Source organism: Balearica regulorum, chromosome 1 (genome assembly GCF_011004875.1).
Source record: "Balearica regulorum gibbericeps isolate bBalReg1 chromosome 1, bBalReg1.pri, whole genome shotgun sequence".
Lineage (NCBI taxonomy): Eukaryota > Metazoa > Chordata > Aves > Gruiformes > Gruidae > Balearica > Balearica regulorum.
In genome coordinates, this window is record NC_046184.1 from 7,605,477 (window position 1) to 7,633,009 (window position 27,533).

Genomic DNA, 27,533 nt, shown 5'->3' on the forward strand with positions numbered 1-27,533 from the left:
CTTTGAAGCGATATTGAAAATAATAAGCCTGAACGTTTCCTAATTTGGTAATACAGTGCCCTGGTCTCAGAGGTGTTGGGTTGCCAGAGTTAGGAAGCCTGAATCCTCCTTCATATATAGGCAGTGTGATCTGTAGAAATACTAGAACCTCTGGAAGATAAAAGGCAAGAGAAACTGCATGTGTAACTAAAGCACCTACACTGGAGTAGGTTTATGTAAAGGGAAAAACTATAACAAAATGCAATTGTAGTTAGTTTTTGCTTGTTCAGTTGTAATGGCTTTAACAAAAGACAGGGTGCCCTGATCCCAAAACCTTACTCTCACCATGAGGTGTGGTTATCTGAGGGACTAATCTGTTAAAAAGTTGTTCAGAATAAAAACAAGCAAGCAGGAATTTGTGTCTCTGGATTTTAGGCAATTGCACATTCCTAATGCAGAAAGAAATGAGCAGAAAGGAGAAGGTGAGGGAAAGGTCTTCTGTGGAGATGGTCACCTAATATCCCCCCAAAGGACTGTGTGGATCACAAGCTTCCCATGGAACTTGTGTGTGTGAAAGTGACTGACTTCCTTTATGTACCCAGCGACCTTAGGTTAGTGCCACAGTCATCATAAACTGCTGCTATTGCACAGTCTGATCAGAATAACTACCTTCAGCATTAGTCTAATAAAATGGTAAAAGTAATTTAATAAAAGGGACATGAGTTCTACTCAGAACATAGCAAATCAGGGTAAAAGACCATTGTAGCATTAATTATTCACCAGGCATGCTTTAAGTAGTCCAAAGTGGGAATTTGTGAACAGAACTGACAGCTATGATGACAGTACTCAGTGTGTCCCACTGCAGGAGTTACTGGAAATAGCATTAGATTTAGTAAATCAAGCAAGGGACAAAGGTGGTGGGACAGAGTAAGGTGAGTTCAGGACTTAACAGATCTCCATCAACGCAATCTTTTTTTCGTTTGAAAAGAACAGCTACTTCCATACCTGTTGTGCAGATAATCACATAATACAATTTGGCTAGAATACGTCTTGAAAGGTCTTAAACATCAGAGCAATTTATGATCTGACTACAACTAGCAATTATTTTAGTCCTAGGAGCTAGGGTTTCTCCATTTCCACATACACCAGAAATGGAGAAAGCAACTGTCACTGCTGAGCTACAAAAGAACAGTCCCTTCCCCACAAGCACTGCACCAGGGAGGTAAGACCCAGCGTTCAAACACGTCTCCTCACAGATCTGACACCCTCACCAGAGCGTTGCATGTGTGAAGGAGTTGTGTACTCACCCTCCATGACGTGGCTTACGAGCTGCGTCATCCGTCCACAAGAAATACAAGACTATGACTGACAGCAACTGGTCTGTGGCCTTTACTGCTGGCTGACTTCATGTAGGGCTTTCACTTCCAGAAACACTGGATTCCAATTTTAAGAGAGATTAGCTATTTTTGTCATTGCTTGTCCTCTCTCCACTGCGCTCACGGGGTCCATGAGAAGATCCCAGCTCAATGCTTTGGTGAGGAGACAGGGTGCATTCATGCACTGGGAAGAAGGGTTCTGGTTTGAGGATGGCTGTTCTAGCATAATAGCGTATGTGGAAAACTCCTCTGGGCCCCCAGCTTCAAACAGGGTAATGCAGACCATTCTCAACGAAAAGCAGCCAAGCCATGGTACAAAGTCCAAGTGTTACTGCTGTCCATGAGGAGTGGCTGAGGGAACTGAGATTGTTTAGTCTGGAAAAGAGGAGGCTGAGGGGAGACCTTATCGCTCTACCACTACTTGAAAGGAGGTTGTAGTGAGGTGGGTGTTGGTCTCTTCTCCCAAGTAACTAGCAATAGGACGAGAGGAAATGGCCTCAAGTTGTGTCAGGGGAAGTTTAGATTGGATATTAGGAGAAATTTCTTCACCAAAAGAGTGGTCAAGCATTGGAACAGGCTGCCCAGAGAGGTGGTAGAGTCACCATCCCTAGAGGTGTTCAAAAAACTTGTAGATGTGGCACTTCGGGACATGGTTTAGTAGGCATGGTGGTGTTGATGGTTGGACTTGATGATCTTAGAGGTCTTTTCCAACCTTAATGATTCTATGATTCCATCAGCGACAGCTGACAGAGAGTAGCACAGCTTTTCAGGTACTGGGGCAGGAATGCTTTTCTTCCAAACGAAGGTAAAGGTCAGGTCATGTGTGGCTGATTAACATGTTTCTGTACTCTGAAGTTCATGAAAAGGATGGTACAATCTGTGAGAGAGATGCTTGTGCAGAAAAATTTGTATATATTGCTTATGTCATATTGTTGAGCTAAGGAGAATGGAACAATTGTACAGGAGAAAGCCTTGGAGATGTTTGATACTGTAACTGAATGGGCAGAGTTACAGCAGATATTTTGTACTTGCAAATGACAAATTCTCCTGTCAACGTACTTTCCTACATAAGTGCCAATAGTGGAGTTAGAAATAAAAAGTTTGGTGACTCAATATTTTACTCACTATTTAGCTTCCAACCTGAAACAGAAACTAATCTAGAGCTGATTAATTCAAAACAAAGGCCTCAATAGTGTAAGATTTATGTTTCACTCTCAACAGATGAATATTCTTAAAATATACACAAGAAAAATACCTGTTGATGTTTCTTGGGGCAAAGAAAATATTCCTTCAATGTATTTTTCATGTCATGCTGCAATGAATTCTCAGCCACCAATCCCAGCAAAAACAACCTCTTTTTTTGCCCTTGTAATTAAAGTAAGGAGCTGTTTTTATTCTGCTGGTTGTCAGTGTTGTTCTAATTCTCTCTTGCAGACTCTGGCTTCTTGTCTTCTTTTAGCTATAGCTCACACAGCTTCACCCATAATTTCAGGTAATACAAGAGCTGACTGAAATCTGTCATAAAGAGGAATTCATCAGCTTGGTTGCAACCTTCTTCATCAATTACCAGTACTCCCAGCAGATGCAATCTCTTACTGGCTTTTAACTGGTTCCTTGCGACAGTAGGATTTATGGGCTTTTTTCCCTGAATCCAATTTTATTATGGGAGCTTTGTGATAGTTATGGATTCTGCAGTGATCAAAACCTGATGGAAATGCTACTAGGCCAAAATCAAACTAATAGAATGATAATAGAGCTGATTTCATCTGAGGAGCATTAACCTTAATGAAAACACAGAAAATCTGTCTGAAAGGCCAAAGGAGGAATTACTTATCCATCCGTCAAGTAAAAATTAATCATTTTAAGAGGCGTCAGAAAGAGAAGGGATCTTACCACAGGAATACTAACAGGAAGACATAAGCATTAGTTGAAGTAGGTCCTCATAGAAAGATAACATACTAGTGCTAATAGTGCAAATCAGGAGGGTCAAGGAACTGCAAAGAACAAAACCACAATACACTGAAACCTGTTCATACAACGGGGAGGATTATTTGTCTGTTGTCATCATTAACTGCAGTCCAGAGGACAGACAAGCTATTACGCCAGCAGATGCTCATTAGCACAGGTTTAAAAGCACATCCCCTTTCTTTTCCCTTAAATGAAAGATAAGATAAAATGTATTTGTGTTTTAAAGTGACTAGATGCTACACGTCCATGAAATACTACTTGTCCATGAAATACTACTTGTCCACATATCCCTGGTTTTTAACAAAGGACATTACTGGTGTAGCAGTGTGTCCCATAATCAGTACCCTGATTCGATGTGGAACAGCAGCCAGAAGTGTTTCGTTCCATTTCAGATTTAAAGTCCAGACTGGGAAGGGGCCAGAACAGCCCTGTGGGGTGGACTTGAGATTTGTTACCTAGAAGGTATCTCTGGATTTGCAAACTTCAAGTCACAGGAGCAGGCAAGTCATCATTACTCCAGTTCGGTGGAGAGCAGGGAGGCTTGGTGGTGCTCTGTGATTAGCCTGGGTCACACTGGCAGTTAGCAGCCAGAGGGAAGGAAAAGATGAAAAACACAGCGTCCTGCTGCCTGCCCATGGATTTGCACCTGTGCCAAGATGTGGCACAAGGTGCTTCCCCGCTTCCATCGTGGATGAGCAGCAACATGGAGGAGCCCCCTCAGGCCCTCTGTGCCCACACACTCCTCCCCAGCTCCTGTCGTTACTCATCGCTCTGGCTCCTCAGAAACACCTTTGCACAAGTATAATGCAGGTGATGCATCCAGAATGAGTTAGCGCAGCGTGCCTTGGCTACACATGTGGTTTTCAGGAAAAATCCCCAAAACCAGAAAGTCTAACGTGACATGCACTGGACAGCTGGGTTGACAACTATTCAGCAGAGCATTTCAACTGCTCAGCAGTGCATTTCTCTCTCTTTTTCCTGCCATCTGCTGGAACTTTTTCTTGACTCCTTCAGCTACCATAGAATTTCTGTCTTTATCTTTCCTCAGCCGGTACTGGTACCGCTGGCCTTTACATCACAGAGACATCCTCCTTCTTTGTGTATCATCTTGCAGGGTGGATTCAGTGCAAAAGCCTTGGGATCTGAGCACAAATCCTTCTGTTTCAGTGGCAATTTCTGCATATAACTGATGCAAGGGGAAAGGGAGTAGAGCAATGAGCTGGTACATATTCAGAAATATTATTTTGCACAGAATCATAGAATCACAGACTGCTTTGGGTTGGAAGGGACCTCAAAGCCCATCTAGTCGCAACTCCCTGCCATGGGCATGGCCACCCTCCACTAGACCAGGTTGCCCAAAGCCCCATCCAACCTGGCCTTGAACACTGCCAGGGATGGGGCATCCACAGCTTCTCTGGGCAACCTGTGCCAGGGCCTCACCACTCTAACAGTAAAGAATTTCTTTCTAACATTTAATCTAAATCTCCCCTCCTTCAGCTTAAACCCATTCCCCCTTGTCCTGTCACTACACTCCCTCATAAACAGTCCCTCATCACCTTCCCTGTAGGCCCCTTCGGGTACTGGAAGGCTGCGATCAGTTTCTTGTACTGAAGAAATACTGTTGTCAGTACAAAATCCTGTCAACTGCACAGGACGACACCTCAGTTTTAATTTGCTGGCTTAACGCTAGTGCTGACATTATTTAGGTAATTCGGATGACCATGGCGCCTACTCTGACCAGACACTGGCAGCTCTTCACAGCCCAAGCGGGCTCACCCAGAGCCAAGAGCACTCACACCATGGGGCTACCCTGGAGGGCAAGCCCTGACACCTCATGCAGCTGAGGCATGTAGCAATGGCATGACGTCGTCACCCTCACACCCGTGACGTCTCTCAGCACAGCAGCTCACCCCTACGCCCCCACCTCCCCGTCGTTTGGCTCAAACCCCGGCGGGCATCCGCATCCTCCCCGCCTGCCCGCAACCAAGATGGCGCCGGCGGTTCCCCTGCTGCCAGGACTAACGATGGCGCGGGTGCGCGCCGCCGCCGCACGCAGCCGGGACCTGCGTCCGCGCATGCGCGAAGGGAGGGGGGCCGGGTTTGAGTTTTGGCGGGTGCCGGGCAGCGCGCGGCCGGCGGTGAGCGGGGTTGTGTGAGGGAAGGGCCGGTGGGCACCGGGGGTGCGGGGGCTGGGAGCCCGGACAGCGATCCTCGGCGGGGAGAGGCTGGGGTGAGGGGTCGGAGATCCGCGGGGAAGTCCTGGAGGAGAACGGGGGTTCTCTGGGTAGAGGAGGCGGCCGAGCAGGGAGGGGAGCCGTGAGGGGAAGGAGGATCCTCTATGAGAGGGGAAGGATCTCGGGTAGCGCTGGGGGAGAATCGGAGTCCACTGAGGGCAGGGATGGGGATCCACTGAGGGCAGGGATGGGGATCCCGCGGCTGCTGTGGCCCATGGGAAGGGAGGAGGGGGTGGGCACGGCACAGCAGAGCTCCTTGGGCCTCGGGAGCCCGGGGCTGGCCGTCAGGAGAGAGGCAGGGGCAGATCCCGGGGTGACCCGCCGCGGCCGGCCGGGTGAGCCCCAGCAGGACCCGCTGGGCTGCAGGGTGGGTCCCTGGGCCAGTGTCACCAGCAGGACGCGGGAGCCCGGAGCTGCGTGGTGGTCACCAACCACGCCTGCTCGTGTATGCTCGAGTTTTGTTTTGTTCTTTGCTGAAAATTAATATTCTGGAGCAAGTGAAACGAGAGAACTACTCAGAGTGGAGTTTATGGGTGAAACAAAGTCTTTGCAGCAGGAACACCTGTAAGCACAGAGTTCAGAGTTTGGGTTTGTGAGTTATCCGTCCTCAGTGGATCTCCCTTATCCAGTCTTCCCTTGGCCATTTATGTCTGCTTGTGCTGATTATTTTTCCTGGGCATGTGTCCACAAAATGGAGGAGCTGTGTGAAATGTAGACTGTATGTTCTTAAGAACTGTGTTGTGAGGAGAGAGTGAAACCCTGATACTTTCTTCCTTTTTCAAATGACTGAATCCATTTCAGGAGATTTGCTTTAGTTAAATGCTGATTATGATTATAGCACAGGACTAATGAGGTGGAAATGGTTATTATTATTAGAACATAGTAGGCATTTCTTAAAATCTGTGTCAGTTATGGGCTTTTTTCTAAAAGTAATGCCCTTGTGCTGCAGTGAGTGCAGCATGGGTCAGACTTTACACGTAGAAAACTTACATGGGGATTTTAAATTTAACATAGTTCTCATCTGCAGTTGTAAACAAAACCAGTTAGTTTGCAAATCATCAAATAAGCCTGAACACAACGTTTATTTCCAGTTGAGCTGTATCTATTTTAACAGTATCAATGTTGTTCTCCCCATAACAGAGAATATTTTCCTTGAGGGGCTCTTGAAGAAATCCTGGTGAAATCATGGATGGTAAGAGGGAAAGTACTCTTTTACTTTCAGTAGGAAAGTTATCTTCTGACTGAAATGTTAGTTAATAAGATCCAAGTGTTCAGAAAGCTTGATCAACCTTTTAGCAAGGGAAATAATGTTGCACTGACTTCACTTGAAGAGGCCTTTGAAGTCACCCCTTACCTTCATTGTTGTCACCTTTCTGTGAGGCTGCTCTGCCCCTTCGCTGGTTTTATTTTTTCTTCAGCAACAAAGGCTAAATACATTTCTTATTTTGTTCTTTCAGTTCTGCTCTGTTTGTCCCATTCCTCTCTCTGTACTTGGTTTTCTTTTTTCCATTATTTGTACCTTTGATCCATGTTTCTTTGCTCCATTCTCTTCCTTGAGCAAAGCATATATGAGAATACACTTTCTTGCTTGCCTTGCATCTTCCTCTTCAGCTCCTATTGGCAAAAGCCACATGGGTGTTTCTGTAGAACTCCTGGCTACACCTTTACAGGTCTCAGGGCTTTTCCTTCTAACAGCAGCTATTGTACAAGCAGCTGCATAAGAGGAAAAGCCAGCACTAAGTGGCCTGCAAGGTTTCTGCTGGCCAGCCAGCCTAGATTGCAAGCTGAGAATGTATGCAACCACGTTTCCATCTGACCAGACAGCAGGAAGCTGTTCTATCTTCCTTTAGCCAAAGCTGAAATAGTTTTAAAAATGCCACTTGCTACTCTGATTTAGTTTTGGTTGTCATTACCTTGTGATTAGAGTATCATGGATATTTTATTCCATGGTAGCATTCCTCTAACTGGACAGAAATAACGCTGAGTTTAATTTTTGCCTTAGCTGATGATGACTTGGATCTGTTGGCTTCCCTCTTGGAAGAAAACGAGGCAACTGAGGAGAGAAATTCTCCTGAGGAGGAAGATGCCCCAGAGGATGAGGGGGGAAAACCAGATGAATACGATGAGCTCTTTGATGCAGAAGATGATGCATCCTACACTGAGGAGTTTGATGCTGAGGACAGCATGATTGATGAGCAGAAGGAGAACCTGGCTACGCTGTTTGGAGATGTGGATGACCTGCTGGAAGAGGAGGACGAGGCAGAAGAAACTGTCTCCACTTCAACTCCCAGTCAGACAAAAGAGAAAACCAACCAAGAACTGCAAGGTTTCTGTTTCAGCATCTTTTATCTAATTTGTCATATATATATCTTCTCTCTAGAGAGCTAATGGGCAGAAGGTAGGGCCTGCTGCTTCTCACTTCAGGATGGTGCCCAGAGGGGGAATACAGAAAGTCCCTGTGAAAGTTTTTAAGTCCAATTTTCAGTGCTCAATGGCCAAACTCACCGAACTTATTTTCCCAAAAGAAAGAGGACTGAAGTAAGCCAGGGAGACTAAACTAGTTCTGCTGACCAGGACAGAGGAGGTTGCCTTCGTACCTGTGCCTTGTCTGATGAAGAACAATGTCACTTCAGTCTTGAGGGCTGTCATCCTGGCATCTTTCACCAGCACAGTATTTCCTTCCCCCTCAGGACTTACTGGCAGGAAGTTCTGCCATACCAGTCAGTGTTAGAACTGAGCTGGCCACTGAGCTTTCCTGTGTCTGGCCACATATTTGATTATATCAGTAGCATTTCTTTTGCTAAGGAATGCAATCATCAGCCATTTAAGTTGTCATGTTCGGTAGGAAAGATATATTCAGTGTGGCAAGGAACATGCCATGGTCAAGTAAAATGTTTATATGAGAAGAGTCAGCTCCAGGCTGTAGGGAAAAATGCCCCTTCACTGTGAGCTATGTAGAATCAAGTAAATCTGTATTGTGTCTCTAGTCTTTGTTTTCTAAGTTCCTATGATATAGTAAAACTGCCAGACTTCCAGGGATCTCATAAATCCCTGTTTGCAATGGCTTCCTGCTGTCTTCATGATTATCCTTTTTCTTCTCCTTTCTTTCCTAGCTGAGCTGAGAAAATTGCAAGAACAGATGAAGACATTACAGGAGCAGTTGCAAAAGACTGCTATTGGGCAGCAATCCAGTTCAGGCCCTGAGAAGAAAATCCCTGGTAATGAGACTAATTAAATGGGTTTATGATTTGTTGGCCTACCAACATGCAATTCATCGGCAAGACTCCAGATAATCCTAAAGTGGGCACTGAATAGTAAGGAGGAATGGTGATCTGGTGTATATATCAGGTTGTTTCCTGCAGCTACAGAGTAAATCAATGAGCTACAGTTTTGGTATCTGTGTAGTGGGTTGGTTCTACGTGGGGCAGCTTTCACGACTGAAGTGCTCCAGGGTCTTCTGCTGGAAGTGTTCCTTCTTACTGGCAGATGTTGGTACACCCAGAAAATACAGGTGTGTTTGTTGCTGTGGCACATTGGGTGTAGTAATAAAATTATATGGGAAAATTGAAAAGCAAGGGGATGTTCCTACTTTCCACAGCTTTGTGGTTTCGGTGGTGCCCGGAGTTTTAGTTCATCATGGGGAAGAGTCACTGGGGCTTTTCCAGCAGTTGCATTTTGTATGCTGGCAACTTAGCTGAAGGGTTTCTGCGAGGGACCCTGATTTGGACTTGTTATTCAGAGAATTACTTCGTTTGGATCAATTCTTAGTGTTTGAGTCCAGATCCTGAGATCTCATGGTTTTTGTTTCCTTGGCCAGGTAAATCTCCCTGTCCACCCTTAAAGGAAAGGAAAGTTCAGAAGCTGCAAGAGTCACCATGTTTCTCGGCCCAGCTGAGCAATCATTTACTGCCAGCCAAGCGAGGAATGCAGAAATCAAAAGCATCAGCAGGTACCATTCTCAGTCTGCCTTTCACTGGAACACACTGGGCTTTTGTCAAAAGCCTGTCTCGTTCACAGCAGAGGTGCAGACACATCCAGGATAGTTTTACACTAGTCGGTGCACGAGTAGCAGTCTGGTCACAGCAGAACAGAGCTAATTACAGAGTTAATTATTGTATTCTTTGCAACGGGTGCTATGCTCTGTACTGCTGTGGTTTACCTGGACACTGACAGCAGTCTAGTTTGCATCTGTGTATCCTACAGTTTAGTTTGCCTGGACAATGAGAGCTGCTCTGGGAAGCTCCCCACCAGGCAGAACTCATTGCTTGAGTTACATATGACTGATCTGGAGCTGTCAGTTCCCAGCTGACTGAGAGACCAGTTCAGTACAAATAAGACAGTTTTGCACCTTTTTCTTAAGTGTCTTATATTAGACTCCTGTCTCTGGTCAGGTGTAAGTTAGTGTTATTTTTATTTAGAATTTTTCTTTCATTATCAAGATATTTTTTTTCTTGCTTTTTTTCCTTCTAAAGAGAACAAGACTCCTCCTCCACGGCAAGTCCTCAGTCTGGCATTCCAGCCTCTCAAGTCTGCCGCAGGGAACACACCCAGTAAGGTGACCAGAGAGAAGACTCCTCACATGCCTACGTGCTCCAGTGCAACAACTCCGTCAGTGTCTGTGGAAACCTTCTCAGGACTGAGATTAAGGTCAGCAGCCCAGCACTGAGCTCTGTCTGGGGACATTACCCTCAAGTAGTGGGAGAGAAAATGCAATCAGTCCAATGTACTGTGACACTAGTCACAGAAGCAGTGCATGGAGGGCCAGATTTCTGATTTGCTGTATATACATCGTTTAACCATGGCAGATTAGTCAATTGTCATTAGGGTATGTAACACCTAAAGCCACAGCATTGGCTGCTTGATCAACGAATAAGTAACATTGACTTTTGGCTTAGTACCGTGTTTCTATTTCTGTTTTCACCTTTGCTCTTCTAACAAAAACAGCTATCATTTTATTCGCGCTGCCTTCCCTGGGATGTGCTCGGTTGTGGAGGAGGCAAGCAGCGGACATGTGGAAAGCCTGACTGTGCTCTAGTTGAGCAGATTTTACTCCACATGAAGTAGCCCCAGGAGCCACTCGCGATCCCCATACTCGATGTGGCCACAAGAGGTCTCTGAATACTCACGGTGTCTTTCCTCACCAGAAACCATGCTGGATTTCCAAACCTTGCTCAGACAGTCATGATGCTCAGTCTTTCCTGAAATGAGCAGAGTTAATGCAGGCTCGGGGCTAAGTTGCAGTGCAGCTATTTGGACAAAAAACAGCGTGATCAAGTAGTGTTCTGATATTTGTACAGTGTCCTGAGGGGTTTTGTTTCAAGTGAACTCAGGGTGAAATAAGGCACAGAGGCATTTTGCAGGGGGACGTAATCTCCCCAGAAGAATGCTGGATGGTTTTGATTGTCTCTGTCCATTAATGCCAATGGATATGTTCTCTTTTACATGCTTTCACTTGATCTAGAAAACCCCGGGTTTCATCGGCTGAAATGGACAGGAAAATGGCTAACCGGAAGCTCATCCGACTGTCCCAGCTGAAGAGCAAACTTGCTGCAGAAAATCTGGAGGAAATAGACTGGGTAACATTTGGGGTCATAGTGAAGAAGGTCACTCCTCAGAGCGCAAATAACGTGAGTAACTTTGTTGTATCCCTTGCTTAGTCCAGGTGAAATGCTAGTCTTCTTTCCTGAGAAACTAGTTAGGTCTTCAAATTAATCAGCCAACTCCATGTAGTTAATGAAAATCTATTTTAAAGATCTTGGCTCATCTCGTTTCATGCAGAAATGTGGCTTTTAGTCCTCAGGGTAAGTCCTTTGCTTATCTGGTGCAACGGACCCAGACACTAATGTAAGCAATGTAGCCATGGCACAAATGTGTCTAAATCTGTTCATCCACTGTTATGTGTTAAATGCCAGTGTGGAAAAAAGAACTGTGACTCTCAGTCTTTCTAGTCAGCCCTCTTGTTTTAAATGTGCTACCACATCCTGCTTCCATCACTTCCCTAGGGGTCACTCTGTCCTATATGGTGTACATGTCTATAGAAAGTCACTGATGAAACAGAGATCTGGATATGCCTTGGTTTTGTTTGCAAGCAAGAAAGCTGTCCAGCTTTAATATCAGTAAGATTGGTGGTAGCAGTATTATTGTGCTATTTTGGCCTTTAAGAATCCCAGAACTAGCTGTGTGTCACAGCTGGAGATAGCGTATCTAACCTCTACTGAGGTTCCAATTTGTGCTTTTCTAAATGAGGAAAACCTGGGGGAAAAAATCAGAATAGCTCTTTAAAAGCAACAGCTAGAGGGGATGCAATCAGTGTGGCCTTGCTGAAAGGAAAAGCGAATGTCTGTTCCAGGGCAGAACCTTCAGTATTTGGCGGCTGAATGACCTACGGGATCTCAATCAGTGCGTCTCACTCTTCTTGTTTGGTGATGTCCACAAAGAGCACTGGAAAACAGACCAAGGCACAGTCATCGGGCTGCTCAATGCTAATCCTATGAAACCTAAAGAAGGCTCAGATGAGGTGAGAGGATTTTTCACTTGGTCCTCAGCTGTAGATAAAACCCCATAGCTGAACTTTTCAATATCTACTTGAGATTTAGCCTTATAACACGTGCTAAGGCTGAAATTACAGCAGTCTGCCTAAACAGTTTGAATTGCATTCAGATATCTGTGTGGTGTGTATTTGCTCCTGGCCTTCTGGAAGACTGAACTTCAAGAAGACCTATTGAGCATCTAAAACCAGAGTTTATTCAAGTGTTTAAGCTGTTCTTGGTAGCAGTCGGCTCTTCTACAGATGTAGGGAGCGTATTTTCATTTCAGTTTATTCAGCTACTGCAGTGCAATGCCTACTTCAGCCAAGAGGTCTCTAAAAAGCTGAAAAAGGTGGGGAAGCTCGTTTCTCGCTTCTCATTTAAGCATGAGATGCAACTGCAAAATGTTTCCTGATTCCAAAATCATGACTGAGAAGAAGCAATATTTGATTTATTAAACAAATGATGTATTATGTATAGTAAATTGATATATAGTACTTCACTTGTTTAATCAATTACTTATAAATGCAGAACATGATGAATTACTTTTCTTTGTGTATCAAAATATTTAAGGTGGCTTCATTTTGCTAATAAATTAATTTTTTTTTAATATCTTTTTAATTGCATTGGAATGGAAACCGTTTTTACTGACTTCTGTCAAGGGTAATTTCAGTCTAGTAGCTGGTGATGTACTGTTTTGCATTTTAAATTCTCCAAATGGAAAAATTAGGAATCTCATTAATTGTCTATTAAGCTATATAATTGCTTAAATTAACATGAATAAGCAGTAGAAAGTCCTGTCGGTGAGTAGAAAGCCATAGCAGATTTAATGTACAAGCTGTATTTAACTGTTAAGAATGACTCTTCTCGGCTAAATGTACACATTTAGAACTGCATTAAAATGTACTTCTCAAAGTGTTTCTTACCTACAGATACAAGTCCCAGTATCTTTGGGTAGTGTGAAGATGACGCTCTTATTGTATCACAGGTGTCAGTTTTGATTGGGCCTAGACATATGGAGAGGGACAGAGAGCTCCAGTACATCTCCTCTTCACATTCCCTGCTAAATGTGGTTGCCATCGTGGCATCGGAGCTAAGCGGTTGTACAGGACTATCGTTAATAGCACAGCTAGATCTGCCTTTGCTGGTTCTTGTTTTCCTGAGGCTCTGAGCATAGAAATCCAATGTCCTTCATCTCTTCATGGGAAAGAAATTAACTTTTTTTTTTTCTTTTTAATTGAGCCTTTTCTCAATCTGAACAGAACATGTGGCTTGCGTAAACTAGACCTGCATTTTAAAACTGCATTGTTAATACCAGAGGTACCACTGGACCAGAACCAAGGCAGTGACATCTAGAGAGAAGCCCATCCAGTCCTGAAGGCATGTGCTGATTTTCTTCTAGGTGTGTTTGTCTGTTGACCATCCCCAGAAGATCCTTCTCATGGGTGAAGCTCTGGACATGGGCACCTGCAAAGCCAGGAAGAAGAACGGTGATCCTTGTGCACAGATTGTGAACCTGGTCTGTATCTCAGTAGTTAGGACATCCTTAAGCTGTTGGTAAAAATCTGACTGCTGATTTTGCTCCAACTCTTTCCCTTGTTTTGGATCTTGACTTGTAACTGATTAAAGTGGGTGGAGAAACTGAGCAATGAAACCCAGAGGAGCTGCTTCCATGATGGCACTGTAGCAGCAGCATGGTAGTTCCCTAAAAGCTGGTGCTGCAGTGAAAAGAGGTGGTCTTGACCCATGACTGTCAACCATCTCCACACCCTCTTACTCTGCTTTGAACTGCTGCAAACTTCCATGCACTGCACTAGAGAGCTCATCCAAGCTAAAACAATAGGAGGTTTTTCTTGGGAATAGTTGTGTTTTTTGGAGATGGTTTTAACTCCCTTATCCAGTGTGCCCACAAGCTTCCAGAATATTTATACCTGAATGTGGGGCACCGGAGATGACAGAAAAAAGGTGTTTGGATTCTTTTAGGGGCAGTACTGACTTGTCCTAGTTTAAAGGACTTGTGGACTATGTCACTTCATGGTTATGGTGATGTTATGATACCTGAAAGGAACCTTGTCTAAGTTGGAAGGGTTATTGTTAGCAGAGTAGCACTTGGGGGAGAGAAAATGAAGGAACAAAGAACTGGGGAGGAATTTAAAGTGTGTGGGGTGGGAGGAAGACAAATACAGAAGGTACTTGTAGCAAAGCAAGGCTGTGATTACAGACCCGCTCTGGGATGTGCCTGTGTGCAGGGCACTCAATGTCAGTGAGATGTTCCAGTGCCATGTGGAACAAACCGTAAATGGAGGCTGTCTGGCAGAAAAACCTCATGAGGGAATTGGCTGTCTGTTTAATTAGTGACAAAAAATGTTTGATTGTGGGGTAATTGTAGTTATACAAATCTGGGGCAGATCAATATCAACAAGAATGGAGGGATTATTTTTTTTTGTAAAAAGTTAAAAAATACCCCAAAGTGAGTACGTTTATGGCACTGCTGTCTCTGACTGGCAGGCTCACTAGCTTCAGCTCCAAACTCCCTCAGATTGACACTGAAAACTGCTGAATTAATTTTAAATGAGAGCATGAAATATCTTGCTACGGTGTTAGTTTTCCTTTGTGTTCATACCAGTAAGAAAATTGCATACAGTTCAGAGTGAAGAGCACAGAGTCTGGGCAAGAGGACCTGCGACATCAGTTGACTTGAGCCAAGGAATAACCTTAAAATTCCTGGGATGGAGAAAGTCCTTGACGTACAGGTTTTTTTCCAGTGATTAGTATGGGCAATTTTAGTTTTGCTTTTTATTGCTGGAGTGTGGGTATTTGTTGGCTGACTTGGTCAAATGCTGGAGTATTACAATAGAGGTGTCACTTCAGTTTAGCTATAGAAGGATGCATGTGGGTGAGAGAAATGAAGTAAATTGTAATTGCTAGTGTTCTGCAACAGGCTTCTCCCATTTCTTTTCAGAATGACTGTGAATATTGTCAGTATCACATACAATCCCAGTACAAGAAGCTCAGCTCGAAGCGGGCAGATCTGCAGTCCACTTTCTCTGGTGGCCGCATTCCCAAAAAAGTTGGTCGGAAAAATCCCAGTTTGAAGGAGAGGCTGTGTCAGGATGGGTTTTACTATGGTGGTGTCTCTTCAGCAGCATATGCAGCCTCAGTGTAAGTTAAAACACTTATTTCCCTTGCTTTTGAACAGAATTTCCCTCCCATATACAAGTGAGCCTGAAGCTCTCTCTAAGGGGGTCTATTTAGTTAGAGATCCCTTTGACTTAACTACATTCACCGAATAGGAATAAATGCCCCTTGTTTGATATAATCTTCCTGGTCTCATGGGGTAACAGAGTTGCTATTTGATAGAAAAACTGTAACAACCAGCGCTAAGATGTGGTAAGGGGTGTTTTTACCTCTAAATTAATACTGCGTTGCGAAGCCAGGCGGCATTGTGTTTCAGTAGATGAAATGAAGATTTATCATGAGATCCCAAACATTCAAGTCTCTGAGATGAGTATTTTTCAGCACCGTTCCCTTACTGTGTTTTGTTATGGCTCATTGCATTTAATCCCAGGCTCAGTGTATTCTGTATTTCCTCCTCCTCTCTTTGTTGCCTGAAATAATAAGGTATCCATATGTGTTAACAAAGAAACAGGAGTACACCCTGCGTATTAAGTGACCAAGGTCAGTAGTTCAGTATGCATCTCATAACAAGCACAGAGAGGCCAGGCCCTTCATCCATTCACCTGAAGACAGCTGTGGAAAGACTTGAGTCACAGCTGGATCAAGCTCTCTGCTTTCACACGGCTTTCATTCCTTACCGCTGCCCTCTGATAACTGGTGTGACTCAACAGCAATGAAGCAATTTCAGCCTCCTCTCCATCCCTGGAACTAACTGTGAGCAAAGCTTAGCCATTACCTACGTTTAGTTTTCTCACAATGCATAGGAAATACATGTCTCAACCCCAGGAGAAATGGGAGATCCATACATTGCACTAGAATTTGCAGTTAGATCCACGTCCTTCCCAAAGACAGACAGATGACAGGAGAGAGGCACCCGTAAAGGGTGGCTGGAGTTTTGTTGAAGCACTGGGCTAGCATTGGAGCTCCTGTCCTTGTTCTAAGCATGGGAAAACTGATATTTTGGTTTTGTTTCCTCTTTCTAGTGCAGCAGCTGCAGTGCCAAAAAGGAAGATTCAAACCACTCTCTCCAATCTGGTCGTGAGAGGAGTTGATGCAATTGTCCAGGAAACCAGGCAGAAAATTGGTACCTAATTACCCATGTAGTCTCTTCACCCTCCAGATATTTCCAGCTTGATGTGTAGATGTGTCCCAGGACCCTGCTACTTACTGAATGAATCTGGCAATTGGTTTTCTACAGAGATAGCTGTTTGCAGGCTGCTTTCTCAATTGATCAAAACTCCTCTCTTGAGATTGCGGCTGCAAGGCAAATGTAACTAAGCAACTGTGTAGCTTTGTGCATCTTATTTTCATCAATGCCTCTGAATTAATTCCCCTGTTGTGTCTTTGGACAGTGACAGAAGATCTTTGCCAGATCAACAGGAATTGGAAGTTTTAAGAACTTTGAACCAGAGAATTTATTTTATTTAAGTAAAATAAATGACTTCTGTCAATCTTGAAAGCTTCCAAGGAATACTAAGTATAAATCAGTCAGGTCTGCAATGCAGAGGACCTCCTGAGTACCCAGCCTGTTTCTAGTGATTTTCAAAGCATGTTCCTTCCATAACCTTTGGAATGCCACCCATCTTCTCTGCCTCCATTTTGTTTCTTTAAAGCACTTAATATTGCACCCTCTTTACACTCGGTGGAGAGCAGATGACAGATTATTCAAACTATGTGCTCTAGATGCCAATTAAAAGTCTTAATCACATCTTTCAGTTCCCTCAGTTGCCTCTATTTCAGACAACATAGCGTGTGTCCTGTCTCTAACTTTTAGCTGCTCTTATTTCTGTGGGGATAAGATGTGGTTTCAGGGCTTCCAAGCATTCTGAAAATGGGAATGGTGGGAGCACCACAGACAGCCAAGGGTGATGGAGAACTAACTGACTGATGAAATTGCTGAAGGGGTAGAAGTGTCTTTGTGATGTGCTCTGTGAGAGCAAGGCCTTGGGCAACCAAATAGAATGTAGAAGTTGGCCTTGCTTTGGGACTGGTGCTCACTGAGGTGACCTGCAGGGGTTTCTTCCAACCTGGACTGCTCTACATCTCTAAAGCCAGGCCTGCTTCCCTTCCTGGCTCCACATCTGTTGTATTTCTGCCTCTTCTGCTTCAGGTGCAGCAAAGAGACCCATGCAGTGTTCTGAGGAATTCAAGGAACTGCTGGCACAGCCAACCTTTGGAGCACGAAACCTCTGCAAACACTGGACCAAAGCAGGTATTGTCCTTTTGCCTGAAGGAAAACCCACTCCTGAAAACACTCAACCTCCTTCTGAGCAAAGATGACTGGCTTTTTGTTTTGAGTTTGTTTTGGGTGGTTTTTTCCCCCAGATGCTGAAAAGAAGCAAGGGCCCAATTTCCAGTCTGTGTCTGCTTCAGCACTGCTCAAGCAACAGAAGCAGAAATTGCTGGAGGCCAGAAAAAAGCGGTCTGAAGAGATCCAGAGGCGGTAATACATACTGACTTTCACAGGAAGGGTTTTGTTATTGTGGCCCTAAGTATAACTGTGGAGGTGTTTTGCTGTTTTTATGAAAAACTTCATTTAAATAGAAATACCCCAGTGTTCAGTGGAGAACCAAATGATCCAGCATGGTGCCCAGCAACTGGAAGGCATGATGGGAAGAGGCTGATTAGAGTAGGAAACTAAAGTCAGGGCTCCTGGTTCTGTTCATTGTTGGCTTGCAGGGGTCTTCTGAATCTTGAGACTGGCCAAGTGTTTTGTGCATATCTTGTTAACAAACCTAAGAAGAACCTATACAGGCCACCTTGGCTGAAACTGGGATTAGTGTAGCCAAGTAGCTTCAAAAGGCTCAACAGGAGCCAAAACAGAACCTGAAAGAGAATAATAAGACTAGGCACAATCATGATGATATATCCTCCAAATACTCTTCCAGCCTACAGCAGTGTGTATTTCAGGGACTTTCCAAGCTAAAGGTAATGTCTGTTACAATATCTCTGAAGGGATTCTTTTTTTTTTTTTTTCCCACGAACCTGTCCAACCTCCAGTATGACCAGTGTAAACCTAAACATTTATGTGACTCCTGTGACAGGGAGTCCCCCTGCTTAACCACTTGTTCTGCCAAGAAGCCCATTTTTCCAAGTGCTTTCAGTTCCCACTTCCCAGCTTCGTTTGGTGCTTCTCTCTGATTTTAGTTTTGAAAGCAATTGGTTGTTCACTCTTTCTGGTGACTTCTTCAAGTCACTCTTGATTTCAGCAACCCAGTGAGTTCCTTACCGGTCTTGTTTTACTTTTCCTGAATGCCTAAATTGCTGCATGTTTTTCTAGCAATAAAAGGCCAATTGGTGAAAAATCAGTCTGCAGCCCTTCTATTCCTGTTTCTGAAACCTTTCTGTCTCTTTGACTTGTGTCCCTATTTCAATGGATTATTCTTGTTTTACAAGGTTTCTCCAGAACACAAGTAAAGCTGGCAGTCCTGCTCTCCCGTCTTCCTCCAGACAGTCCTCGCTCCGTTCCCCAGTGCCTGGGGCAGAGTTTCCCAAAGCTCCAAAAATGTCAACTCCTCAAAGGCCCAGGCTAGGCACAGGCTTCTCGGAAGGAGAAGATATCCTCTTCTTTGATGGGTCTCCACCTCCAACACCAAAGCTAGACAGCTTGGCAGAAGCCAAAAAGGTAACAGCTCTTTGAAATCTTTTAAGTAATAAGAAGGGGAGGTTAAGGGAAGTTTGGTTTGTGGTAGTAGAGGAGTCTTTGACCAGATATAGGACAGCTCAATGCTGATATTGGTGAAGTTTCTGATCTGTGGGATCAGACTGGGCTGTATTACACAAGAAACCTGCAGCTCCTGACAGCTGTTAGTACCAGGGTCCATTCTGCCATCTTGCCTGTAGTCAACCTCCAGAGCAGTGGAACAGCTGCTAAAGAGGGGGCTGTGTCTGTGAGATTTGGCCACGGGAGCTGGTGTTTCTTGCTAAATCAAAATCCACCTCAACTGCTCAGGAATGAGTTGTTATGATATGTCTCATGTGATACTCATGAGCTCACTCTTGATCTCTGAAGACAAACATCACTGAAGCCACTGACACAACTGGCAATTTCAGCAAATGCCAAGTAAGCATGGAGAGGGGACAGACGCCTCTTGGGATGGGACGAGGGAAAAGGAGATGGGGAGCTTCTCTGAGTAGAACTGACTCCCTTCTTCATGACATGACATAGTCACCCCTTGGGCAAATTACCTTTGGAGAGCAGTTTGGAGCAGCTGTGTGCTGTCCTTATGCTCTATTCTTTGTGCAGGTGGGACAGAGCTTCTCTGGCCACCAGCGGCTGCTCTTTTGCTCCTGTGTTTTGGGGGTTTGGGACACCTTAAAGCATCAGGTTCTGGATGGGTCCTGGACTGGGATGGGAGGTGCTGAAGTGATTTTTACAGAAGAAAGGACAGCAAGGCCTGTCACTATTTTGATTGTTTTACAAGCATGAAAACCCTTAAGTGCTGGGAAGGGGCAGAGGATTTGTGCTGAAAATCCCTGGAGTGCTAAAACTGTGCATGTTTGTTCTTTGGCATTGCTGGTAAGCACCAGGGAACTAAATGGGTTTAGCTATGTTGTGCCATAGTTTGGACAAGTTTGATATCTATCCAGAACAGACTGCATCTTTCCTTTGCACAAATCTGTTCACATGTTTGTCAAAGAAACTTTTCTCTTCCAGCAAGGAAGGAGGAGTCTTAACGTTTTGGGAGTATGGAAAGGAATAGTTGCACGCAATTTTCTGTTAATGCCCAACTATTACCAATTTATGTGGAAATCTCAAGTGATTTGATTCCTTTGGAAAACTTACTGATCTGTGAAACAGTTAAAGCACAGCTGCAGAGATATCAAGCCTGGTAACACCCCTGGAGGAGTGATTTTTGTGGACTGGGAAGTCAAGAGGGGTTGGGTGATGCGGTGAATTAGATGTACAGCAGAGCTGGGAATTTTGTTGGGCCCCTCTTTGGCCAGCTCTGTGCTCAGGCCAGTGGATCTTGTCTCCTCTGTTTGACGGACTTCCTCTGCTACTTCTGGAAGTAGGAACATGGGAGCTAGAGTGATCACCAACATATTCGCTGCTCTTTCCTGTTTTCTAGCTGGCTGCGATACACCGACTACGAGCAAAAGGCCAGATTCTTGCTAAAACTGACCCAAATAGTATCAAGAGGAAAAGAGCTGATGTTGGTGATGTCCTAGAAATTGTTGAAAGAGTTGAGAAAAATGTTGCTCAGCCACAAGGTACAGAAGCAGAGAACGGTATGTAATTTTAGCTTCTCGAATAGGGAAAAAAGGTTATGTCCTACTGAACAGAGCACTAGTTGCTGAGTTAGGGACTTAATTGCTCTGCCAGAGAGGCCTAGTTAGGTCTGTTTAGAACTTAAAGGGTTTGTTGCAAAGGCTAAACATCTCTAACCCTATGGAGAGAGTGAGAGTTATAATCTCTGATAGCTCCCTGTCCTCATTTCTGTTCCCTTTCCTCCAGCTCATGAGCATCTGCAATGCATGGCTGACTTAACCAGGGGAAACCAAGAAATAGTCCCACCTGCGAAGGTATCTGAATTTTCTGTGGGAACTTGAGTATGCCTGCTGGTGATTCACTGTGTGATCTTGGATTAATTGCTTAATTCCCTTTAAAGCTTCTCCATTAGTCAGGGAGGCAACAGTGCTCTCTCCCCTAGGAGTGATGTGAAAATTCCTAGTACAGTATTTTGAGAGAAGAGGCAATGTTATTTAAAAAAAGTAGGGTTGGGGTTTTTTTCTGAAGCCATATTTGAACTTGGCTTCATGTTCTCCTGAACTATGAAAGGTTGCTGTTTGACCTGAACATCTGCCTGAGAGAACTGAGACTTCCAAAATCTCTTGCAGTGATCATGTTTAGAGATCACAACCATGTTTTGAACTTGGTCTCTGTAGGACTAAGCCTTTTTGTCTCCCTAGATATGGATGAACTGGAGCCCACCCAAAAGAAACGGCGTGAGCAGCTGGCCTATCTGGAGTCAGAAGAGTTCCAGAAAATCCTGAATGCCAAGTCCAAGCACACAGACGTCCTGAAAGAGGTATGGCCTCAATCCAGGCATGACTGAGGGCTCAGAACTAGGGAGTTGTCTGGACATAATGATTTCAGCAAGAAGCAGGCACCCAAACATGTCATAGGCTCCAAATCATCCTGATGAGTAGGGTCAGGGATCTCCGAGCACACAGGGCAGTGTCTGCAAGTCAGCACTATTGCCATAGCCACAGTAAGGTCAAGTTGCCATCGTCTTTTTTTTGCTGTGTTCGAAAGAATCGATGAAGTTTCCTAGTTAGTGGATGATCAAAGAAACCCGTCTGCCTTAAAACCAAACTAGCCACGTGCCTGTTTTGTCCCTCATTTCCTGACATCTTGGCCACATAAAGACAGCTGCCACCTTCATCTGGGACTCATATAAGTTGTGGAGCCTGTGAAATGCCAGCAGTTGCCCTGAAGAGCTAAGAGGTTGGATTTCTCCCATCGGTGGTTTTGCTGAGCATGTTCCCAGGCATGCAGCACTTCCAGTGGCAAGAGATTTTTGATGTTTCTCTAGCTCCCAGACTGCAGTCTGCTTCAAGCAGTCCTGGTAGTGATTCACCCTAAGGCCGTTTATGGAATGGCATCTCCCATATTTGTCTCCCCCACACCCTTTTTGTGTGCCACCACAGGCTGAGGCTGAACTGCAGGAGCAATACTTTCAGCCCCTGGTGAAAAAGGAAGAAATGGAAGAGAAGATGAGGAGCATTAAAGAAGTGAAATGTCGAGTTGTGACGTGTAAAACGGTGAGTGAAGGGAAGCCAGGGTGACAGCAGGGGAGTGGGGTATGGATTGTACAAAATGAGGCTGGACCTCATTTTTGGATGACAAAATAAGCAAAGTGCCTTGAAAACATAACACTGGGTGGGATTCCTCTGTCTGCATTTCCAGGGACTTTGCCATCAGGCAGAGGAGTGGAGCTTTGTTAGTCTCCTAAATGTGCTGAGAGGAAGGGAGGAGTTATCTCCCATTCCCAGAGTTTCAGCCCCTGCCGGACTTTCCCTCTCACTGCCTTTCCTTTCTGTTTTGGGGCTGCACAGAGGGCCAGCGTGTGCCCCGTGAGGTGCCAGGAGCTGGGCCACAGGGTGGTGGCAAAGAGGGGGGAGGATGGTATTAGAAGGAGCAGTGACAAAGCCTGGGGTGATGATCTCAGACTGGTGAGTTCCTCAGGATGGGAGAAGACTGAGATGCTTTCCTCTGGATGTTCAGCTGTCACCAACCCACAGAACAGGTCTCACGTGCTGGTGAAGCGCTCACAGCTCTCTTTCTCCTCCCTGACAGTGTAATTACACCTATTTCAAGCCTCTGGAGACGTGTGTGCAGGACAACCATGACTACCACTGGCATGATGCCATCAAGCGATTTTTCAAATGTCCTTGTGGCAACCGAGCTATTACCCTTGACAGGCTCCCTAAAAAACCCTGCAGGTAAGAAATGAGCCTTGTGAAATAGCGACCGGGGCTTTTCTACTGTCCGTTCACAAGTAAAGCGTTGTGAGTCACATAACCATGTCCTAAAATGGGAACATTAGTCCTCATGCTAAGCAGTGTGGGAAAGGTGTGGGGCTAGTTTGGGACCCCCTCATGCTGTGCAGCAAACACACACTGCAGTGGTCCTCACCTCCCGTCTTCATCTTTCAGTACCTGCGGCCTCTTCAAGTGGGAGCGAGACGGGATGCTAAAGGTAAGTGGGAGCCAGCAGTTTCTGAGCACCTCAGCGCTCTGGCTGCTTCTCTTGGTACTTTTGTCCCATGCTTTGCTTCAGTGCCCTTAGGAGCTCCCAGCAAAACCAAGCAGCTCTGCGTTTTGTCAGGTACATACAGATACCTGCAGGCTGTGTTTCAGTGGACGGTCTCTTCGTGCTTTCTGTTCTGGAAGCTTTGTTTTATTTAACCTTGGGGAATTTGGTTTTGACCAAAGTTGTAAGAATTCAGAATGTTGAGGTTCCTAGAGTGTCTGTCAATATTTAATCAGATAATTTAGCCCTATCACAACTTCTGTCTAAGAAATATTTGGGAAACATCTTGCCACATATTTAACTTGTTTTCTCCGTGGTTCATGTTTCTAGGAGAAAAAAGGTCCGAAGATTGGTGGAGAAACACTTTTACCAAGAGGGGAGGAACAACCAAAATTTCTCAATAGTCTTAAGTGACCTGGAGTTGATATTTTTCACAACATAAGGATGGATTTCTATGTCTAAAACACACATTTCTTTACTGGGATGCCAAGAGGGTTCTGGTTTTAGGGATGAACAAGCAGGGGAGTCAATTCCTGATGAGAAGGACATCTGCAAAGTCTCTGCCAGGCCACTGCAGGGATATTCAGCTTTGATCTCTTCAAAATTGACTGAATAAGGCTGCATGTGAAATGCACATTCATGCCTGTTCTTTCTTACTAATAACTTGTTTACAAGATTTAACCTAGAAAAGAAAGAGCTAGAGAGGAAACAGCTAGATTTGTACCAAATCCCACAATTTATCTTGAATGGCTGGTGTAGAGTGACTTCACCAGAATTTTAAGTGACAAATCATGAACTGGGATGCACTGTGGACTCCATAGCACTTGTGAAGTTAATACTGTGATGCGTGAATGCTGGCCTGTTGGGATTTTTCAGCTGATGGCCAAAAAGGGATGTGAGAGGCTGAACCTTTAAGGACAGATGTCAAACAGGTCCTGAGTTGTCTCCTTGGCTTATGTGTTAAAAACCCCTCCAGTGGCTTTGGCATTGCAAACCAGCGGTGTTCACACGGCAGAGTATCGGCAGCTCTTCGGGAAGGCCTTTCCCCATCACACAGCCCATACTGGTTCCCAGCACCATCCACACTACAGCACCTTTTATGGCTCTGAACCTGCAGCTCCCACTTTGAAAGGATTTTAATGAATCTGGCACCAGTTTGTGAGTGGTTTTAAAGAGCTGAGTGATTACATTTAATAATAGATTTTTACCCTTTTTCTGGCATTTTAAATTTTCCTAACATCTTTTCCAGTCATCACCATGTCACCTTGGCTGCTGGCACAGCTGCATGGGGACAGTAGCTGTCCCTGACCAAGCAGGACGAGGTGTCCAAGGGGTGGCTCCTGAGAAGGGCTGTCTTCACACAGGCATTTCCTGAAAGCACAGCTCTGTAGGGCTGCCTGCAGTGTTTGGCCAGCTTTTCCTGGACCTGACCCTTCCGCTGCCCCTGGTTCATGCCCGGTGGGATAGATCACAGGGTATTTTTAAGTGCCTAAACCCACCGGTGTCTCAGTGATTTGGTGAAACTGCCACCAACAGTCTCACATGTCCCAGTGGCCTTCTCAGAACCTCTTGTTTGCTTGCACAGGGGCTGGAAGAGAAATCAGTTACTTCACTTGAAGCAACTCAGCAGATTTACCTCAGTATTCTGCAGCCCTTGTCTCCTACTGGCGCTTTTGCTGGGCAGCTTGGCTTGGCACGTTACATTCATTTCAGTCTCGTGTTAATACCGTTTGATGGGGGGGGTGTCGCTAAACTGTGACATTGCCTGGCAATGTCTCCTGTGGATTCCTCATTCAGAATAAATACAGTGCACAATAAAACACTCCCTGGGTTTGTATGGTATCATTTCTCTGAGGAAAAGGATGAGTGAGTTGTTGAGCATCTTCATTTGCCCAAGAGCTCGGTGCTGAATCACCAAAAGTAATTGGTGCGTGGTTCGTAACTCCGGCTGCCAAGCGGTTTTCTCGTTCAGACCAACAGGAGTTTCTCACCTAGAGTCCACAAAATCCCACAGTGGTATCAGCCTTCAGCCAGCACGTTGAAAGCTTCAGGCTTTTTCCAGTTCCTGCCAATGGAAAGGAGATTTCTGCAGAAACCAGTGTCAAAGGTGGGTAATGCTTTATCTTCGCGAATGCCCCCGGGACTGTGACGTAGGAAAGGTGTGTGCCTCCTTGGGAGCCAAGGAACGAAAGCAATTCTCTCAATTCACCCTGGTATGAAAAACAGGATGGACAAACCAAGGGCCATTGCTTTACTTAAACCCCAGCAATAAACCAGGAGTGGAGGAAACTGATGTCATGGATTTTATGTGCCTCGATCTATTTTTGGAGATACTTCTCTTGTGCCAGAGGTGGCTCCAGCCCAGCAGAAGCGGGCAGGGGGCAGCTGCTCACTGCCCACCAACTCTTGGGAGCAAGAGCAGAGGCAGAGACCCACGAGAGGCAGCTCGGGCATGACCTGACCAGCCCAGCTGGATCTGTGCTGTCACTGGCACTCTCCCCATTTTGGGAATGTGATACAAAGACCTCCAACCTCGCACCGAAGCAGCCCGACCGCGTGCCAGGCTGTGTGAACAAGAGCAGCCAGCAGATCAAGGGATGTGTCTGCCCTAACGCTACCAGTGGGTATAAGTCGTTAAACTGGATTAACATTATGGAAACCTCTGCTGCCAGCATTAGCATCGCTGGTGAATCACGACAGCAGTGTTGCCGAAGCTGCCCTATCCCCTAAATTGTTACGCAAAATCACACTAATAATACTGAATTCTCAGAGCCGTTATTAAGATTTGCAGAGTAGTAAGCTGGTAAATCAGCCCTTTCCCCAGCCAAATTTTCACCTGTCTGCCAGGTTGTTTCTCCAGTTACAAAATGCCTTGTGTGTATGTCAAAATGGGCAGGAAGATCTCCAGCTTTTCTCATAAGAACTTCTTATAAAATCAGTCTTGGCTTTTAAATAAGTTAAGCATGTTGCCTCTCCTCAGCCTCTGCTGGAAGGTTAATTTAGAACACCTCGCCCTGCTGCCACAAATTATCTTTGCTTGGATTTTTACAAACACTTTGAAGAAAAATTAAACCTTTAGTGTTTTCTCCCTCTGCACTAACCAGTTTAGGCTTATTAACTCTTGAGTAAAATCAGCTTAATGAAAATTTAATACCCTTTCACAATAAATACACTGCTAAAGGACCTTCCTTTTTGCCCATCAGTTTTTCATGGCTGAGCCTGTGCAATGGTCTCTTGGTCATCACATGCAGCTCCCCGGCAAGCTGGACTCCCCCAGCCATTTCACATCATTTTATTTTTCTCACCCCCTTGCTGCCTGGCTTTTCCTTCCCAAAGTTAAGTATGTGAGGGAGAAGAGCGCAGGCAAAACTTTTCCCCTGTTATTTTATTCTCATTTCCCGTGCAAAGCCATGTTGCAGATCCTGTTTCATTTTGCCCTGAAAACACGGGAGAGCCTCAAGGTGCAGCTGGGGTCCTCCACTGCTGGCTGAAAAAACAGCCTGGGCGATCACTGTTTTGTTGTTTGTTTTACTTCTATTACTAACAGTGACTCCAAAATGGCAAAATAACCTTTGTCCATGGTCCCTTAGACAAAAACTCAAGCCTGGCTTTTAGAATGACGGGCAAATGCAGAGGGAAGGGAAACCCCTAGTGCCTCTGGGGATGTGTCTTCTCCAGGACAATTATTTTCACTATTAAGTTTGCGCTTTTCTATTAGATTTCTTCCAGACTTTCCTACCTGCTCGGGTGTGTACTCATGCCTTTCGTTGGCTGCCTGTCAGCTCTCGGCACAGGCAGCCGGACTTGCTGCTGTATCAATGTATCACACGTCTTCTTCTCCAACACAGCTGCTTATATCGTGTTTTTCTGTTCTGACTTCATAGACGTAGAGCCAAGAGAGGAGCAGCTCTGGTTTCGGGGTACCCACACCACTTGCACAGACAGCAAGCAGGGGAGCAATCAGAGCAAGGAGAAGAGGATATTTTGCAGAGGAAAAGGTAATTGCTCCCTCTTTCTCCCCACAGCAGCTAAGGGCTGGAGAATAGACACGTCCAGGCTGGTTATCCAGGCACAGATTGGGGCTGGGAAAGGCACAGGGGACGGGACACGTGCAAACATGAAAATAAGTGACCTCGGTGCCAGCTGCTGTCCTGACAGGTAGTACTGGCCAGGCGAGCCCCTGTGTTGTAACCCCAGATAACTCGGCACGTGTTGGCTGTGCTGCTTTTAGGGGAGGATGTGTGCTGCTGGACGTGAACGAGCATAAAATGAGCAGGTTCTTCCTTCCCTTGCAGAGCTGGAGTAAATAGGGTGGCTTAGAGGACATCGGGGGCTGGACAGGAGCGCATCATGGGCGAATCACCTGGTGCTCCTGTATCTGAGCCCATCCTGTACACCACAGAAAGTAATTACAGGAGGTCTTAATTTAGAAAGGCAATTAAGGCCTCAGCTACTTGCTAGCATATGCCAAGACTTGTATGCCCTGTGTGTTAAACCCGCCTAGTGCTGTCGG

General features: G+C 45.2%; 1 protein-coding gene across 2 annotated transcripts; it reads left to right on the plus strand.

Moving 5' to 3' along the window:
• Positions 1-6,703: 6,703 nt before the first annotated feature.
• MCM10 (minichromosome maintenance 10 replication initiation factor) lies at positions 6,704-24,844 on the plus strand. Of its 2 annotated transcripts, none has more exons than XM_075766378.1 (19): positions 6,704-6,749; positions 7,560-7,883; positions 8,671-8,775; positions 9,375-9,506; positions 10,030-10,204; positions 11,019-11,184; positions 11,907-12,074; positions 13,487-13,603; positions 15,047-15,246; positions 16,245-16,345; positions 17,372-17,473; positions 17,587-17,704; positions 18,658-18,886; positions 20,334-20,493; positions 21,175-21,293; positions 21,916-22,029; positions 22,565-22,710; positions 22,924-22,966; positions 23,351-24,844. In XM_075766378.1, exons 1-19 carry the CDS (start codon positions 6,743-6,745, stop codon positions 23,432-23,434), a joined length of 2,610 nt encoding a protein of 869 aa, XP_075622493.1. In that variant the 5' UTR covers positions 6,704-6,742; the 3' UTR covers positions 23,435-24,844. The 2 variants fall into 2 exon arrangements, with proteins under 2 accessions (XP_075622493.1, XP_075622562.1); XM_075766447.1 differs by having other exon boundaries at positions 20,334-20,475.
• Positions 24,845-27,533: the final 2,689 nt, after the last annotated feature.